Below are 19,069 nucleotides of genomic sequence, written 5' to 3' on the forward strand. Positions count from 1 at the left end.
CCTGGACATGTTTTCGTGAACAAAAACAAACAGTACAATGACGTCACTGTACGATCTCGCGAGATTTACTACGCGAGTCTGCAAAATGTCATCTGACATTCGGGGATATATTCTCGCCCAGGGAACTCGACAGAAAAACATGTCCAGCTATATTTACTAATCGAATATTGTGTGTCGTTTTTGGGACAGCATGTGAATCATACGGCAACGCTACATGATTTTACTACAACGTTTACAGCACGTATACAACGGAGTCTTCTGAAAAGGTAAAAAACTGTTTTGCGGGATTAGTGTTGCCGCCTTTCCAGTGTATTTTTCACTTTTGTTTCGGTACAAACGAAATTCCTTGAGAACATCTCATTCGCCAACCCTCCCGTTTCTTGCGTAAATTACTATTTAAAAATATTTATCCCACTTAGCAAAATTCACTAACGCTGACAAAGGCTAACTAGCTGTTTCGGCTAACAACGCTGCATGAAATTCCGTCTAAGTATTGTGTTAAAACTGCCAACAGATTGACGATAATGCTACCCAAGGTAGATTTTAATTATTACATTAACATACGTAGTTTTTAATCAATTACATTAACATCGTCATGTGATTGTTTCGACAGAGTACATTTAATACAGTACACAAGTACTCGAGTCCAACTACTGACACTTCTCCTTTAGTTTGCATTTACGACTCTCACATGGACACCAAGGGTTGTTACATAATGTTTTGAATCAGAACCTGTGAGAGCAGGTGCCTGCTTAGTACCAAACAGAATACCTGTGGTGAAGAATGCTTGGTATGTATGGACAGCTGTGATGTATTAATTTCAATGAAAATTCCTCCCAGAAATAGCATATCTTACTTACATTCTACTGAGTTTATAATTATATAATGTGTCTGTGTCTCCTCCCAGGCGGAAAAAACATGCTAGCCACTCCTGTGGTTAGGTTTGCTCAATACAATGGCAGCAGCACATCAGCGCCACTGGACAATACATCTGCATTCCCCACCTGGGTACCTGATTCAGAATCTAACATCAGCAAGCCTCATAAATGTCTACAAATTTTGTATGAGGATGTTGGTGACTCCAGGTAATCACAAAAGAAAACACAAATGAACAATGATGGTGCTAATGGTCTTTATGCTCGCCTTTCTAGAGTGCGTTTCTGGGACATCACTCTCCTCATACCGAATGTGGCCTTCTTTGTTTTCCTGATGTGGAAGCTGCCGTCAGCCAGGGCAAAAATTCGGGTCACGTCCAGTCCAATCTTCATCACCTTCTACCTGCTGGTAGGACTCGAGACATCGAGTGGAAACTTGTGATGCTGGTTGACCTCAGACCTGTTCGAATTTCAAAATAAAACAATATTAAGTGAAGAGGTCACATATGATGCTTTTTTAAAAAAAATTATACACTTACTGACAGCATGTTTTTGGTTTTCTAATATGTTGTTTTGTATGTCTCAGGTGTTTGTCGTAGCAGCAGTTGGGATCACCCGGGCCATTGTATCAATGACTGTCAGTGCATCCAGCTCTGCTACCATCATCGACAAAGTAAGGAAAGGAAAAGGAATCGGCAGTGTAGCTCCAGTGTTGTTAAAAGAACAATCAGATTGAGTTCAATAACCCAACATTGTTTTTCATCGACGGCTGTTGTATTGTGTAATAATTCCAAGCAGCTGCCTATAGAAATGTTCCCCTTTTTCCGCAGTAGTGGCCAGAGGGCCTGATCCGAATCACGGCATGTATTTGCAAGGTTGTTTCATAAACGAGAAAAGACATGGCGACATTGTTCATTTAGCATTTATCTACACTAGAGATGTAACTACGGTATGTACTCTTACGAACGCACTCAAATGGGTTCCCTGCACAAACAACAAATGGTTTGGTGATGCTTACGAACAAGAGGTCAACTGTACGGTTGTGCGTGTCCTTTGTGGATGAGAACATAGCTGTTTTATCACAGCACAGTCTCCTGATCTCTGTTTTGTTTTTTTCTTTCAAAGGTTTTATGGGAAATCACCCGCTTCTTCTTACTGGCCATTGAACTCAGTGTTGTCATCCTGGGACTGGCTTTTGGTTGGTTTTCTTTATAGTTTCACTTTTCATTTCATATGTTGCAATATTGCAGGTGTGGGTGGTCTTCATTGAAAACGCTAAAATGCACTTTCTCTTTTCTTTTGCTGTGACTCATTTTGTATTTCTAGGTCACCTGGAGAGCAATTCTAGTATAAAGCGGGTGCTGGCTATCACAACTGTGCTGGCCCTAGCATTTTCCATTACACAGGTGATTTCAGATGATAAACACTGACAGAATAATGTAATACATGTAATAGTGGAGCATCTAAAAACAAGTGCCATTAACTTTTGTAATTTTTGTTCCCTTCCTCTGTCAAATTCATCCCCTCCAGGGTATTTTAGAGATCTATTACCCGGACAGTCACCTATCCGCCGAGGACTTCAATATCTACGGACATGGAGGGCGACATTTCTGGTTGGCCAGCTCCTGCTTCTTCTTCTTGGTTAGATATTCAGTGGAAAAATGAGGGGGAGGGGGGGGGGGGGGGGGGCTGGATCATATCAGCCTTCACTTTTCAGCATCATTTATGTCTTTCCTAGGTGTACTCTCTGATTGTGGTCTTACCTAAAACTCCAGTGAGGGAGAGGATATCGCTACCATGTAAGTTGGAATGGTGATTGGCAAACTCTTGTCCAGTTTGCTTCCTGCTCAGTTTACAAAAACAGAAGTTCAGATGACACAAAAACAAAAGAAGAGGAAATGTAATGTGCTGCATGGATTGCATTTCACAATGCGCTCTGCACGTACAGCTGTGAGCTCAAATTAATACATTTGACAGCCTTGTATTTGTTGCCGAGTATAAGCCTTGGAAAAGATATTTATTTTTTCTAAAAGCAAATCAATACCATGAAAATTGTTTCGTTGAAACATAGATGCAGTCATTTAAATTCCTACCAGTGAGTCTTCATCATGGTAAGATTACTGTCAACACAGATACTGACAAATAGTCAACCTGAGACAGACTGCATAATGCACGTGCAAAAATTGTCAAGTTCCACTTTCTTTAACACTGACACATGACACAGCATGTAAACCTTTTTAAAAAAATAGTTTTATTGTCATGACTGACAAGAGTGCTTCTGGCGGCTCGTGAGTTTGGTCTGTAGAAATGAAGGAGGATTATTTTTACAGTGTATTATTTTTGTTTCGTCGGTGCAGCCAAGAAGAGTTTCTATGTGTATGCTGCCATCCTGTCCTTGTTGAACTTCATCCAGGGCCTGGGCAGCGCTCTTCTTTGTGCGGGAATCATCGAGGGACTCTGGTGAGCAAGAATACCTACACAACATGAATTTGGAATACGTGCATAAATATTTTTAAATAGGTGGCACAACAATAGATATGAATCTGTTTTTAAAGTGACAGGCATACAGAGCTATTTGGATTCAGTGTAGCTCTTTCTCCTACCTGTGAAAGCCCAACTCTTAGTTTCTTTTTGATCCAGCTGTGTGGATGTCACCACCTTTCTCTACTTCTCTGCTTTCGCGCCACTCATCTACGTCACATTCCTCAAAGGATTCTTTGGGTATGTAAGAAGAATCACACAGACCAAAAGTGTGCCGAAGGCTAACCAAAAAATGATTTTCTTTTGTTTTATCTCGCCCGCAGCTCAGAACCCAAAATCCTATTCTCTTACAAGTCCCAGGTGGACGAGGCAGACGAAAGCGACGTCAACCTTCCGCCGACCGTCGCTTCAGCGCTGGGCCGTAGAGAGCTCACCGAGCAGGGCCTGTATTATTCTTCCACCCAGTTTGACGGCTCGGGTCCCGGCGGTACGGGTGTAGTTGGGGCGTATCTTGACGATGTTGTTTCAGGACCTTATGGATCCAGCAGCATCAACAGCATCGAAGCTGAACGTTGGAGACCTATTAACGTCTAATTACTTTCTGGGGCTCAATTTGAGCGTGTGCAACTGAGGTGAAGTCAAGAGCAAAATGTAAATGTGCTGTTTCTATGAGACCAACGCGGTAGAGATATGGACGAAGAAGTAAGGAAGGACCGTTTTTGATCCATTTATCTTACGGACCCTGACTCTTATTGACAGATTTTTTTTAACACTGTCGCCAGTGTGCCCTGCTGCTGTCGCTCAAGCTGACTTTTTTTCTCAGCAGATATTCTCTCATTCCGCTTTTCTTCTGCAATCGCTTTGTCCTCAGTGAGGAAGATTTCTTTATGACACCAGTCTTAACATGATTTCAGAGAGTATGGTTTGTACATTCCCAGTGAAATGGTTCACAAACTATCTCCCACCAAATATCAATTGTCTCCTCAACTGCCATTTGTCAACGTAATCGGCAACGTCGTGTGCTTTTGACGGGTATATTTCACCGTTTTAACTAATTGCTGTCGTGTTAACAAGTCCAAGTGTTGTGTGTTGCTTTGTGATGGGGAAGTAGATTGAATATGCATTCTGTGGTTCGGATTACATCTTGACATCAGCCCAACACACCTTCTAAACCTCAAATGAAAATATTGATAAGAGTCATTTCAAGAAGCTAACCACTATTCTCTTCATCTGAGCCAGAAATGCCTCATTTAGAGAATTTGTTTTCTCTCTCCTTTTTGGCAAAACCTGCCTTATATTTGTCCCACCTGTCATTGTTGGTTGTGTGAGTGCTCGGAAATTATTTGAAGTTAATGTGAACAACAGATATTTGTATTAAAACTACATAGTATTGATCAGAGTAACCTGCATACTGAAAACATACGGCAAGGTTATATTTGAATGTATTGTTTTGAGGTAACACACAAAAACATTCTTGACCTGGCTGACGCAATGTCTCCTTGACGAGAGCAGTGAACAGTAACTGCTTTATTGTGCAGAGTAGCTCTAAAATGCTTCTTTAAATTGGATTCCATCAATTGTAAAATTGATATTTCCTGACAAAGCATTCCATGCTATATACAATAAAAATTATCACAGTTTTCCATTGTCTCTAATGAATTTTGCTAGTATTTCTTTAACTGGACATTTAATTAGGTTAAAAAATAATACCAAAAATCGAAATCGTTTTTAAAATTGCAATGTTAAAATGCAGTCATAGGAAAATGTTGAATAGGTTGACTAGACTTCAGCTCGAGACTCCATTTCCCATCTTCCCCTTTTCACATGTGATGGACGATGACGTCACAATTGTTTCAACCAACCAATTAGCTTTGAGAATATTGCAGGGCGGAGTGACCTTGATTGGACCGTTTGGACCAGCGTTAGAGGGCGGCTGAGGGAGGCTGCTGTCTCCTAAGTCAATGTCTACCTGTCAGCAAACAAAGCAGAATTGATCCCCAAGAAACAAAACACTCTAAGTGGGACGGAGAAGGCGTTTGAAATGGGAGGAAATGGCAGCACGGCGAGGAAAGTGTCATTTGGGCTGGACGAAGAAGAAAAGGTCACGGTTATTGAAGGAGTAAAGGTAAGTGTCTAATGTATTTTGTTCTGCTATTACATCTGAGTGGCGTTAATGATTGTTAGCTGATGGGGCTTCTGTGTCCTCACATGAACCTGCACCCAGAAGCCCCTTCATTGACACCCACCGCTTGCAACTTGACACCCTCTGCAAATGACGCGGTCCAGCCACGATTGCCATGTAATGAAAGTAAACTGGCTTTGACCTCAATTACGTGCGCACTGAATAATGATTAACACGATTCACTGGGAGCCTTTGTTTTGTTGGTTTATTTGGTCAGTAGTGTGCAAACTCCCACTTCCAATGGCTGCATAAAGAAGGGCCACTTTGACACTCTTCACCTTTAGTTTTATTTTAAAGGATAAAATCAAGGATAAAATAAGTCATCATTTTACATTATTCAAATTCAAATCCATGCAACTTTCTTCATCTTACAAGAAGAAATTCATTCGTAGCTTCCCACTGTGTTATCTACTTGCAGAACAGGAATGAGAGTAGTAAATATATGCAAAGCAAGTAATTTAAGTCTGGATGCATGAATGGTTGAGTCACTGTTTTATTCCAAATGAAGATGAAATTTAAAATTCCAAATTGTGATGCAAAGCCCATTTACTGGTTTCCAGCTGTCAGAGGATGTTCTCAGTCGAATGAAGAACACTCAGGGGTCTTCCAGGGCACCAACTAAGCAAGACAATCACAAAACATCAAGTATGTCGCTGTCACTGATACTCAAGCTACGTTTCTTCTCCATTGGTTTCATTTGTTGTTCCTTCTAAAAAGTTTGTTGCTACAGGAAGTGCCATTGTGTTTTTCCCTTTTGGTTTCCAGGTTCAAAATCACCTGGCCCCACTGCCACAGAATTACAGGAAGAAATCCGTAGAAAGTAAGTGTTATCTAGCTAACCCTGACAGCTATAGATTATCTACTTATGGTTATGTTTCTGAATTCAGCTTCCAGAATCAGCAGGCTCTGGTGCAGGAGCAGTTGGCCAAATTGAATCAGAGGGATAGAGAGACAGCAACGGCTGTCGGGTTGGATGATCTGAGCCCTTCGCTCATGGTCGAGAGAGGGAAGGCCTGGGAAGAGCACGAGAAGGCAAAGCTACTGGTGAGTCACATTGTCTGTCTGTAACATAATGTTGAATAGTTCTTGTGGTTGGACTTTGTTGTACTAAAATATCTCCGAAATAATAATACGATTGAGAAAAAACATTGTTTGAAAACTTAGAAATAGGAAAAGCAATATTTTTCAGCGGGTTAGTTAAAATCCACAGACAAACTGTAAATTGTATACATTATGTAAATTGAAAACCGTTTTTTGTCAAAACCTTTTTTTTAACTCGTCAACACCGCCCTCTGCTGTTTGGATTAAGAATAACATGTTACGTTACGTGATTTAAGTATAAGTAATTGAAGTAACGTCAGCCTGTATTTTCCAGAGTGGATGAAAGCTGCACAAATACATTTAAACCATGTGAAGACATCATCATTCACACTTTTTGCTTTTTTTCTATCTTATTGTGGCAGTTTAAATTAATTCTGAGCGTTCCCACAGTATGATTCAGCTTGGATACTTCCTGCTGTTCAACTTCTGTTTGTAAATAATTTCATTGCCAAGTACACTGGTCAACTATTTTTTTTTTAATGTGCTCTATGAATAAATTTGAGTCCAGTTGAAATGGAGGCAGTTCCCAAAGCAATGGCAAAGATTCCTCTCCCCTATTTTAATTACGCAAGCAGAGCAAACATAAACAACCCTATAAAAGTGTCAACTGTGCTCTTTGCAATCCTCAGCATCCTAACAATTATCACGTAATATGCAATGGAGCAAGAAATAAAACGAATCTCCACTTGTGTTGACAGAGTACGTCCATACACATACTGTAGCTCTTTTCAGTTGGACCACAAGTGACAACAGGTGACATATTGGGTGCCAATGCTCTTTTCTTTTCCAGTAACACTACCTGCTTCTGCTGTACTATTCCCTCTATCCCCGAGGTGCCATTCCTGCTACAAATAAAACGTCATTAGCATGCACCGGCATTCTCGCACGTAGTCAGGCAAACAATAACGAGCATCCCTTTTAGGGTACACACATTCGCTGGGAGAGAAGCGATGCAAATCCCCCCGTTGTACATTGTACAGTACCTTGCGATAATTTCATGCTGTGCTGCATGCATCTGTTGGCTCAGACAAAGAAATAGCCAATTCTTGAATTTTTGAGGTTAAAAAGAAACTGAACCTGCAAATTGTATTTGCCAGTACTAGCTGAATCTCAAACCGATAATTGGTTCATGAAGCAAATTTGAAGCGTCATTTTCTCATCAATACCATAGGGCTACAAAATGTGGCAATGATAAGAACTAATTACCCTTATACTAAATTACCTTTACTTATTGTGTCGCTCATGGCTCTAACACCTTTGAAAAAGACTTAGCAGGTGGGCGCACGTTGCTACCATTTTAATCAATCGCAACATAATGAGCTAGCTATTTTGTTAGCATATTCAATTAGTGTTGAATATAATTTTGAGGTGTTGCCGCGTCAAATTTGGGTTTAGCTGTATGAATGTCTTTGTTAATTATTCTATTATCTTAAAGCAGATTTGCAATTTCAACTTCTCACAGACGTTAAAGAACATAAAAAAAAGAGAGAGAGAGATGAAGTGTGTGGCGAGAGGTGACAAACCCATTTGGTCATGCTGATGTCCCTTCTCGCTCACACTTCTTCTTTCCTTTTAACACTTCAGCCAGACTGTTGTGTGGGCAGTTGACAGGAAATTGGGCACTTCTGTCAGACCGTGGTAAGTTGCTAAATGTCAGTGGCGCTTGCTCAGTGCTTATTTTCAGTTGGTTGGAACAGCTCTACATTATGGAGGATGCAAATGAACAAGACACAATTTGTACTGTTTTTGCCTCAACGTTTTGCTTGAAATTGAATTGTGAACATGCCTGTTATTAGAGGAAGTTCCAGCAAAGGATGCGGTGCTTTAAGTAGCCACTAGATGGCGTGATGGAAGCATGTTAATGTTCACAAAAGGGCTGAGGGTTTTTTTTTTCCCTGCACAGCAACATGTGCTCTTCACCAGATTTTCTCTCGCATCTTCTTTTTTTATGTGTTCCTTTCCAACCTGTCCTTGTGCCCTTGTCTTTGAGTTATGCCTGAGATCAAAACGTTTGACACTGTCCACTAGAACGATGATAAAACATTGGGTGAAAGCATAAAAATGATACCACATATTTGAAAAAGGAGACTGGCTGCTCTCGGCACAAGAAAACAAGATTGGGTGGAGCTGGTATGCTTTAACACTGAAATCCGTTTTTTATTGATATACTTAACATAATCCCGGTCACCAACAAAATATAAGTCTAGTCTACTGCTTGCATTGATCTCGTTCACTGAACCACATTGGTGTTTTGATTTGACGGGTTACTCCGTCGCACCAGATCCCAAAAATATTTGTACATGACAGTGGTTTTCAGCCTTGAAAGAACTCAAATGCATTTGTCGTTTTTGTTTACAGACAATAAGTCGGCATCCATTAGTATTCCGGGTCAGGATCCTCCTCTTTGTTCAATTCACGGGAGAGTTATACACTTTGCTGTGTTGGTATGAAGTCACTTTATTTACATAGCTGTCACAGATACGGCCATCTGGCCCACATGCACCCCACGGTGGAAAAGAGCCAGTGGAAATGAAGGATAGGCTTTTGACTAAGTCTGCGTTTATTTGGCAATGATCTATTATGTTAAACAGATTAATACTCCCTGCTCTCTTTTTTTTAATTTACTCGCCCAAATTTGAACGTACCATTGCTAATTATAAATACTTTCTCCATGTTCTTCAACTCATAACGAGCCCATCTCAGATTACTGCTTGGCGATATTGTGATTCCGCATGACTCAACACAATGTCGACCAGCAAAATTGATCACACAAATCAGGATTCTGAGCTGTAATTCCCACATGGATCATAAATTTAAAAAAAATGCCTTTATAGAGAGAGTACTGGGAGCATTATAGTAAGCGCCGTAAGGTAGCAGCAGGGCCTGGAACAGCAAATACTCTGAAGCATCTGGCAAGAGGACTCAAATGGAGGCTCCATCAGGGATGGGCTATCTAGCACGCTTTCAGATGTCTGAGTCCGACTGGCGTTCAGCAAGATAACCAACGTTGCTTGTTAGCAAAGACAGAGCGGGGGTGGAGGTGAGGCAGAGTGTGCGCAGAGGGGAAAGATGAATGCATGTGGAAGGGCCGGCCGGGATCTTGCAGATCCAAATACATGTGTGTAACATTGATCGAAACGGTTTTGTTGTGAGTCACGCACCCAAAAAATGTATCAGTAATCCTGACATATTCTCACGTGGTTAAACCGGTTGTTATCAGCTCCTCTAATCACCGGTGTGACAAATTTTCATCACGTTAATGCCGATAAGCCCTTTGCACACGCACACACTCCATCACTTGTGTTTTGCTGACGCGGAGAGTCCTCACTGGCTGACGAGATTTCGATCTGTGCGGCGCCGTGTCGGAGGAAGGCGAGCGCCCTGGCACAAATCTTGGCGGCTCAAAGGACAAACGTGTAGGAGTGGAATACATTCCCCCACCATCAGTGAGCTGCGGTGATGTAATAAGATGGCAGGGCAAGACCTGTTGATCACATGAGGAGTTTACCATTTCACATTGGTAACGCATTCATTGGTCAGTTTTTAAAAAATGAATTTGCCTGGCACAAGTCAGAGTGACGTAGCTTTATCTGAATCCTCCAGCCGTTAGCTGAGCTGTGGAAGTTTGTTGCCAAGAGATTATGTCTGCTTGTGTCCTGATGGTGCAACCATAAGTCTATCCATTAACATGTCCTCATTTATTTCCCCAATATTTGATTTCCCTTTGCCTTTTTTTTCCCCCTCGTGACTTAAATTTGCCATCGCTATCTGACTTACAACATACCTTCATAATCATCACTATTCTGCGTAAATGCCATAATTTTGAGAACTATTTGATGCATTTTGTTTTTCCAATTGTTATTTTTCTTGTCAAATTATCACTGACACACATACAGTGTACCTTATGTGCAACAGCTTCCGTCTCTGTCTGTGTTTTCTTTTTAAATGAGGCGTGGCAACATTAAAGTCGCTTTTTACTCTCGTCTCACTCTCTCGAGGGAGCACTTTGTGTGTGTGTGTGGCCACAGCCCGAATAATACCAGGTTGTTCTAAATAAACTCCAATCCCTATTACCGTATTTGCCGGTGTATTGGTCGACCTTTTTCGATCCAAAATCGACCGAAAAAAATCGACCTCGACTTATACACCGAGTCATAAAATTTAACTTCGTATTCATCGCTTCAAATGTGATGGTAACCAAGGCCGTTTCTCATGCATCTCATTGTGCGTTGCACTTAGAAAATTTGAACCGGGCGGCGTGCGCGAGTGCGCGGCCCGCTGGAAGTCGAATGAGGCGCCGCCACCACCTCCGCGGTGCTTATAAACAGCCGATCCGCTCGGCGGGGGCTATTTTCGGCCACTTGGCTCGTGCGCACGGCCTCCCGGATGTGCCGGGCGGGTGCGCGAGCTCGCCGGCCGCTGGAAGTCGAATGAGACGCCGCGACCACCTCCGCGGTGCTTATAAACAGCCGATCCGCTCGGCGGGGGCTATTTTCGGCCACTTGGCTCGTGCGCACGGCCTCCCGGATGTGCCGGGCGGGTGCGCGAGCTCGCCGGCCGCTGGAAGTCGAATGAGGCGCCGCCACCACCTCCGCGGTGCTTATAAACAGCCGATCCGCTCGGCGGGGGCTATTTTTGGCCACTTGGCTCGTGCGCACGGCCTCCCGGATGTGCCGGGCGGGTGCGCGAGCTCGCCGGCCGCTGGAAGTCGAATGAGGCGCCGCCACCACCTCCGCGGTGCTTATAAACAGCCGATCCGCTCGGCGGGGGCTATTTTCGGCCACTTGGCTCGTGCGCACGGCCTCCCGGATGTGCCGGGCGGGTGCGCGAGCTCGCCGGCCGCTGGAAGTCGAATGAGACGCCGCGACCACCTCCGCGGTGCTTATAAACAGCCGATCCGCTCGGCGGGGGCTATTTTCGGCCACTTGGCTCGTGCGCACGGCCTCCCGGATGTGCCGGGCGGGTGCGCGAGCTCGCCGGCCGCTGGAAGTCCAATGAGGCGCCGCGATCTCCTCCGCGGTGCTTATAAAGTGCCGATCCGCTCGGCTTGGAGCTATTTCCGGCCTCCCGTTGGTGCCGGGTGGCGTGCGCGAGCTCGCCGGCCGCGATCTCCTCCGCGGTGCTTATAAACAGCCGCATGCGCACGGCCTCCCGGAGTTTGAACACATTTCGTCAATAAATTTCGCATATTGAATTTTGAAGTTTAATATAATGCAACAATTGAGCTCGACTTATACAAAGGATATATCATAAAATCGTAAATTTCCGTCGAATTTTAGGGGGTCGACTTATACACCGAGTCGACCTGTACACCGGCAAATACGGTAATTGATTATTTTCTGAAAATGAGATTTGAACATTGTCAGGTATTCACGCCATTGTGTTCTGGCTGCTTTCAACAGCAAGGCATCTGAATATATCAACACAGTCAGGAATAAACAAAGCATAATAAATGAATAGGTTTATATTCCGGAGAAATTGTAAATGAGCACCATGTGGTTATGCCTTTGCGGTTGTACAAAATGAAGGGTGTACTGCACAGATGCGCCTTTCTGTGCAATGAAGTCGATATAAAGTGTGGACTTCAACTGTCTTGGGGCTTATTAGCTGTGTATGCACATAGCAGGTAATAGCTCAGCTTTTCTTTTTATTGTTAGCTATATGGCCTTTTAGTTATATGGTTGAGTCATAAAAGTATTCAATAGCCAACATTGACTTTATTTGCCCCCAGTTAAAGCCAGTCTTACATATTGAGCATCAAGCATTTGCCGGCATCTCGACTTTATATTACATACTGTTTATACCTCCCCGGAGTATGAGGAGGTGGGTTTCGTTCAAAGCGGATTAGCGAAGACAGAAGGTTAAACATGGTGGAGGTGGGGGTGGGTGACACTCGGCGATGTCAGACCCACAAGGATGGGCGCACTACTGATTAAATCAGATACATTATTCTGTTTTTTTAACCTGTGGGCTATCTTGTCACTATTCCAGTTTTTAGCGCCGCTTTAAATCTTCAAAACACACTGTAGGAATTTGTGAAATCTTGCCAACAGAGTGCAATTCTATTCAGGCAGACTGGGCCACTACGATGTTGGTTCTGGGCTGCACGTGGCCCGCGGACCGCTGATTGGAGAGCTTTTGAGGCACTCTGCGAAGACTTTCTGTCATTTTTTTTTTCCCATCCCAGTTTTTTATACTTTTGCTTTCATACTCAACCAAATACCTTCTTCTCTCCTAGCCTGCCGATTTAGATGCCTGGGTAAGCAACACTGCCGGTGTCTTTCACATTTTCCTTTTCTTGTTCTCTCTCCTTCTCGCTCTCTCGCTCGCTTTCTTTTTCTCCTCTCTCTCTCTCGCTCTCTCCCTGTCTCTTCCTCTCTCTCTCTATCTCTCTATCTCTCTCTCTGAATGTCATGTTTTCATTGTGCATTAAAGCGAGGCTGTGAGTGTGTTTCCAGCACTATTCCACACAACAACACTTTGGGAGGTATTCAGCCAGAAAATTACACATCATCTGTGCTGCTGGCGGAGGTGATTTTACACACATACACACACGAGGCCCTTGAGCATCAAACAGCCGCTGCAGTAAAAAAAAAAAAAAAAAAGTGCAGCGAGCAGCATAGTATGAGGATTTGCAGATGTGCTCTTTAGGGATGCAGATGCCTGTTAAATTGGGATAAGACTGGATTACAATAAGTGTCATGTCAATCTCTGTGAGCATGTGTGCAATCAGCAAAGAGCACAGAACAAGCTTTTTCTTACAATCTGTATTACCTGGCTATGGGTGCATAGCAGTATCTCCCGGCTTGATATTATCCTGGCTTAATATTATTTCTTATTAGTTGTAGTTTAATTAGTCTGTTTATATCCTACCATAATATATATACTGTCTCAGGCCAAGCAAATTTTCACAATCTTTTTTTGTCTGGAGCTAGTATGTTCAGGAGTGGTTATCATATTGATGATATTCACAGTTTTACACATTAAGAGGTTGTTGAAACACATTATAGCTTAGCGTCGTATTTTTGAGTGTCAGACTTGCTGTCCGTCTTGCTACACAGAGAACCTTAATAACATTTTTCCTCTATCTTGCTCTGCTTGCATGCTGCCATGGCTGCAAAACAGCATCTTTTCCTTCCGCCATCTCGCCGCCTGTAAAAAGCTGGGCTCACTGGTCATGTTAAAGCATTTCATCTCATCTTAAAAGCCGCTATCAGCACTGCCAGCTCTTGCTGCATGCACCGCGAGTAGTTTTGTAAGTTCTCAACTGATTTATCAATTGCCCCACTATTTTTGCACCACAAAGTATTTTTTTTTTGCATTAAATCCATTTATTATTGTTATTCAAATATTCATATTTCTTATGATGTCAAATTAGACACCCTATAGTTACTTGTTTTAGTCCCATTACTATTTAAGGGCTCAGGTGGTAGAGTGATTATCTTCCACCCTGATGTTTAATCTAGTGCCATATTTTACTTCTCAAATTCAGGTCATCTTACCTTGTCGCTTCTTTTTCACAGGCCAGGCAGTTGGAGAGGAAGGAACAAGAGTTGGTCACCGTTTCCAGCTTCTACCAAGAGCAACTTGAGATACTGGAGAAGAAAGTAAGTACTTTAACTGTGTTTTGAACTCTTTGTAAAGTGACCTTGAGTGACCTGAAAGGCGCTTCCAAATGAAATGTATTATTATTACTAAATTTACGGATTGCAAATGAAACATTTTTTCTTCAGTCGAGGCCACCACTTTAACTTGTGCCGTATATCAATGAATTAGCGGGTGCACGACAGCAATTTTCAGCATATTACGCTCTTCTTTGTAACTTCTGTGTAACCAAAATAGCATTTAGCATTAGCCTAAGTTTTAGCACGACCCCCCCATCGACGAGCATTATTCAAAGTTTTGTTTTTCTTTCTTCCACATGAAGCACGAATGCACATTTCCCCAGAAACAGTCAGAACGTTTCTGTGCCCCATTTATGCAGACAGACGGCTGCTCTTTGAAATATTGACGCGCTATCCCTCTAACGAGACAAAAATGGTGCATGCATTCATAAAGATGTCGTCATACATTTAGAGTATCACAACAATCCCGGCTCCCTGTGGAGTAGTCTCATCCCGACACAAGACACTCTTCCCTCTTGCAGAAATGTCAAGCCTAGCAATATCAAAATGTAAATGAAGTGAAAGTTTCAGCAGGCAGCCAAGAGTCTGAGCTCAGTGCTGATAGACCAACACTCAAGAGACTCTTTCACTGGAAAAGCCTCGTTGGCCTCATCAAATGTACTGCAAATGTCCCTTTGCTAGCGTCCCTGAAATCTTTCTTTTATTTTATTAATGGGCAGGGGGCAGACAATAAAAGACACACTTTGTTGGGTGCTTTCAAAAAATTATGACAGATTTCATTTCTACTTGAACACTAATGCGTTCACCCTGTAAAAGCCACCAGCATTGTGGTTTTATAAATGTTCCATTTTACCCGCTACATTTATTAAATGGCTGTGAGGTGCAAGGTTCAGACTAGTGTATGATTTTTGTGCTCTTAGTGACTGATGGAGACCAAAGTAAAGGAAAAGATGCGATAGACTGAAATCAGTGCGAGGGAAGAAAAAAAAGAGGTAATAAATAACTGCACAGAGAAGCACTCTGAAAATGGTGGCCTTCCTTAAGAATCAGATATAAAGGCAAAATGCAACATTCATTTTGAATAAATCGCGGAAATACTACACAAAATACATTTTAACCTCCATTTCCTGACAATGAGTAAAAATGCTTACAAACAGTCCGCCCTGCTAAAATGTGTTAAAGTCAAAGTCAAAGTCAGCTTTATTGTCAATTTCTCCACATGCCAAAGACACACAAAGAAACCGAAATTTATATTTAAAGCATGAGGTACCCAAATCGTTCAAATGAATCGCAATGAATCATAAATGAATCATATGAAGATATTACTTTTTTCTCCATTGGTAATTTTTATACGGACATCCGCTAAGTATTGCCGCTCCCTGGGCTCATCCACTCTCGAGCCTTTTTCACTTGAAACTATCCGTCGCACCTTCCAGCATGGCCCCATCAGGCAGGCTGGACCTTATCTGCCGCTAGCTTCCTTTAACCCACTGAGGGGGGAAAAAAATAAATAATAAAGTCGACATAGTTCCGTTAAAAGGCACGGTTCCCGCATGCGAGCGGCACAGCCCGCAATGCTCGATGGAGGAGAATGATTGGCAGAAGAGCGGAGGATGCTCTATCTTTCCGCATTTGCTGCCACAGTCCCCTCTCCGAGACATTTTCCAACCTTACTAGCGCGCAGCTGACCTGCATGTGGATGAGGGAGCGAGAAAGAGGGGGACTGAAAGCCGGCGATAAAGAAGCTATATGGACTATGAATTAAGCAGACAGTCTCTCCTGAGCAGGCATCTATCGCCCGCCTTCTCTTCTCTTCCATTTCCAATCTAGCACTTAATTCATCCAGGTCTCCTTCTCTGCCCTCTCCACCTTTCTCTGCCTATCTTCACACTCCCATACCTGTGGAAAATTCCTCTAAGATGAAATGAATGGCCTCTTATGAATTCAATTGTAATGTGCTGGCTTGGGTCACACTTGTAAATGCTGAAAAACAGTGAAAATATTTTATTTTGTCATAAACTAATAGCGTTGCACATAGTTTTTAAATTTATAATTACTGAAATTACCCAATTTGCTGATGTCCATGCTCAAGTATTATATGTAGAGTAGATTTGAATTTCTTGTCTTAAGATACACTTTTTTTTTTTTTGCATAAAGAGAAGTACTCTTCCCTTGTTTGGGTTGTTATCATTTTTGCTGCTCTCCAAGAATTATAAATTAGTTTCATACCACTGTTGACAACTAGATGACCTGAGGACTTCCATGCTAATTCCTGTCATCTTTTACCGAATCTATAAATTTTTTTTGTATCAACAATAGCCGTGTATGTGCGCGTGTGAGTAAATGGACACAAACACATCGCGGCTTGAGTTTGCCAAAGGGATGAATGATAACCGATTACCGTGTTTGCTTAAAGGCTACAGAGTGATTTTAGATCCACGTGGACACAAATGAGTCTATATTTATGTTTACCTTGGCATGTTTGACTATCAACTGCTGTAGTCGTTGTGATATTACAATCCCTCTCTTCCCCATATATTAAGGCAGACGCACACGTCGACACCCCAATAACGTAAGGATTGCAATCCTTCCTGCAACTGCTCCCTAATCTCTTCAGGTGCAGCATGTCTTCCTGAGGCAACAGAGACTGTGACTCTGTAAACAAGTGTCGGTTTAAAATTCACCTTTTAATCCCCTTTACCCTTTTTTGTTGGCGCCTTCCTCCAAAAAAATAAATAAAAATAATCTGCCTTCGTCCAAGTGGGGACCGTGAAAAAAAAAAAAAAAATCGCAGTCCCTCCACACACTGACATCAGACCATCTCAATCCAAAGCCGCCGGAGTGCTGTCTGAAGATGCACGCAAGCGTCATTGGAACACGCGCATACACGGATTTAGTCACACACCTGCATGGATGCAAGATTACTCCTACACACTCATCTCGCATGCACCCACACTAATCCCCTCCATGAGCCTTTCTTACACCCCCCGAATCAGAGGTTCCTCCTGTTGAGGGTTATCATTCCCCTTGACTGTGTCTCTCTCTTGGGCTTTTGTCCCCATGTGAGCAAATGACTGTGAAGAGCTTGGTTTCTGTGTGCACGACTGATAGCGTTGACATTCGTCTGATGTCAAAGAACGGAGTATGAGTTGCAAGTCATTTCTTGCACGAAACATAAAAATAAAATTATGCAACACTCGATGAGACGTTACTATATACTTGCCAGTCACAATTCTTGGTTCTCATATTTTTACATTGTCTTTTGAATGACTCCATGCCTCTATATCAGGGGTCACCAACCTTTCTTAAACGGAGAGCTACTTCCTGGGTACTGATTAAAGCAAAGGGCTACCAGTTTGACACATACTTCTGAAATAGTCAATTTGCTCAATTTGGCTTTCACTATGTGTTATTATTGTCATTTCCAGTTCACATGTAAGTGTGATTTTAACAAGAATAGCAAAAATACAGTCAAACCTTGGTTTTTGACCACAATCCGTTCCAGAAGGCGGTTCGAGAAGCAAATCGGTCGAATTCCGAATCTATTTTTACAAATAATGGGAAAAAATATAATCCGTTTCAAGACAAAAACACCCGCCTTTCTTAAGCATTTTTTCATTTGCGCATATTTGTCCGATCGCGCAACATCAGCGCACCGCCGAACGCGTAAACCGTAGCGCGTCGCCCACCGCGCAACTGCACCGCGCCGGTCGCATTATTGTGACAGAGCCGTCGCTGAAATTTAGAAAATATTTCTAAAGTCCTGAGGTACTTTCCAAAATTTAAGTGGACCTAAGTGCGCAGGGAGCTTAATTTTGTCCGATCGCGCAACAGCAGCGCACCGCCGAACACGCAACCGTAGCGCGTCGCCGACCGCGCAACTGCACCGTGCTGGTCGCATTATTGTGACAGAGCGGTCGCTAAAATTTAGAAAATATTTTTAAAGTCCTGATGTACTTTAAAAAATCTAAGTGGACCTCAGTGCGCAGGGAGCTTAATTTGGTCCGATCGCTTAACCGCAGCGCACCGCCGAACGCGCAACGTCGCCCACCCTGCAACTACACCGCGCTGGGCGCGTTACTGTGACAGAGCCGTCGCTAAAATTTGGAAAATATTTTAAAAGTTTTGATGTACTTTCCAAAATTTAAGTGGACCTCAGTGCGCAGGAATCTTAATTTTGTCCGATCACGCAACCGCAGCGCGCCGGGCGCTCACTGTCACATTGCTTTAAGAGCGTCTTTGTGTTTCAGAATTTCTTTACTGCTCCCACTTGCTGTCTTTGGAGTCATGATTAGGGGTTAATACAATCCTCAAAGTAACGAAAATACAATAACAACGGAGTCAGTCGGCATCCGGGCCGCGCGGTCGGGTTTTCTCGGGTCCTCCCGGCTCATCTCGCGAGGTTCGACCTCCGAATTTTGTTCTACAACCGAAGCAAAAAAATCTCGAATTTTTTGTTCGAATTCCGATTATTTCGAGAACAGGGACGTTCAAAAACCGAGGTTTGACTGCAAAATAAATAGATGCAGCTCAGTGACAAGTGCCGCTATTTGAGCTAATTTTAGAACAGTCCTGCGGGCGACTCGTGCGGTCCTCACGGGCGACCTGGTGCCCGCGGGCAACGTGTTGGTGACCCCTGCTCTATATATATATATTTTTTTCAGTACATTGCATGCATTTGTGTTCATCAATTAAAAACTGTTACATAACACGGGTTGCTGGGAGGGCAAAATCTATCCATCAGACTTGGGATTGCTGTCTGGAAGAGCAGCCAAGTATCGCGGGAAGACTCCAGTTCATACTTG

General features: G+C 42.8%; 2 protein-coding genes across 4 annotated transcripts in view; both read left to right on the forward strand.

Moving 5' to 3' along the window:
* The first annotated feature begins 54 nt into the window (after positions 1 to 54).
* tpra1 (transmembrane protein, adipocyte asscociated 1) lies at positions 55 to 4,996 on the forward strand. Of its 2 annotated transcripts, none has more exons than XM_088389959.1 (11): positions 55 to 266; positions 908 to 1,085; positions 1,152 to 1,284; positions 1,462 to 1,548; positions 2,001 to 2,073; positions 2,202 to 2,281; positions 2,406 to 2,516; positions 2,614 to 2,674; positions 3,233 to 3,335; positions 3,516 to 3,596; positions 3,680 to 4,996. In XM_088389959.1, the coding sequence occupies exons 2-11, from the start codon at positions 919 to 921 to the stop codon at positions 3,948 to 3,950; spliced, it is 1,167 nt and encodes a 388-aa protein (XP_088246085.1). In that variant the 5' UTR covers positions 55 to 266; positions 908 to 918; the 3' UTR covers positions 3,951 to 4,996. The 2 variants fall into 2 exon arrangements, with proteins under 2 accessions (XP_088246085.1, XP_088246086.1); XM_088389960.1 differs by having other exon boundaries at positions 3,431 to 3,596; positions 3,680 to 3,929.
* A 245-nt stretch (positions 4,997 to 5,241) lies between these two features.
* chchd6b (coiled-coil-helix-coiled-coil-helix domain containing 6b) overlaps positions 5,242 to 19,069 on the forward strand; it is a 29,686-nt gene continuing 15,858 nt past the window's right edge. The window contains exons 1-7 of one of the 2 annotated variants that reach the window (XM_088390075.1): positions 5,278 to 5,481; positions 5,581 to 5,655; positions 6,099 to 6,183; positions 6,304 to 6,358; positions 6,426 to 6,582; positions 12,878 to 12,898; positions 14,163 to 14,246. In XM_088390075.1, coding sequence (XP_088246201.1) covers positions 5,629 to 5,655; positions 6,099 to 6,183; positions 6,304 to 6,358; positions 6,426 to 6,582; positions 12,878 to 12,898; positions 14,163 to 14,246 — 429 coding nt within the window. In that variant the 5' untranslated portion in view covers positions 5,278 to 5,481; positions 5,581 to 5,628. Of the gene's footprint in view, positions 5,482 to 5,580; positions 5,656 to 6,098; positions 6,184 to 6,303; positions 6,359 to 6,425; positions 6,583 to 12,877; positions 12,899 to 14,162; positions 14,247 to 19,069 lie in introns of both variants that reach the window. The other variant, XM_088390074.1, reaches the window with a different exon arrangement.

The sequence above is a fragment of the Syngnathus floridae genome, chromosome 11, assembly GCF_059516105.1.
Source record: "Syngnathus floridae isolate MCC-2025c chromosome 11, RoL_Sflo_1.0, whole genome shotgun sequence".
NCBI classification, from domain to species: domain Eukaryota; kingdom Metazoa; phylum Chordata; class Actinopteri; order Syngnathiformes; family Syngnathidae; genus Syngnathus; species Syngnathus floridae.

Bases quoted from the DNA above. Each gene is read 5' to 3' on its own strand.
- tpra1 (XM_088389959.1), top strand. From the start codon at position 919: ATGCTAGCCACTCCTGTGGTTAGGTTTGCTCAATACAATGGCAGCAGC. The intron at 1,549-2,000 runs GTAAGGAAAGGA...TTTCTTTCAAAG, and splicing joins CTGCTACCATCATCGACAAA to GTTTTATGGGAAATCACCCG. The intron at 3,597-3,679 runs GTATGTAAGAAG...TCTCGCCCGCAG, and splicing joins TTCCTCAAAGGATTCTTTGG to CTCAGAACCCAAAATCCTAT.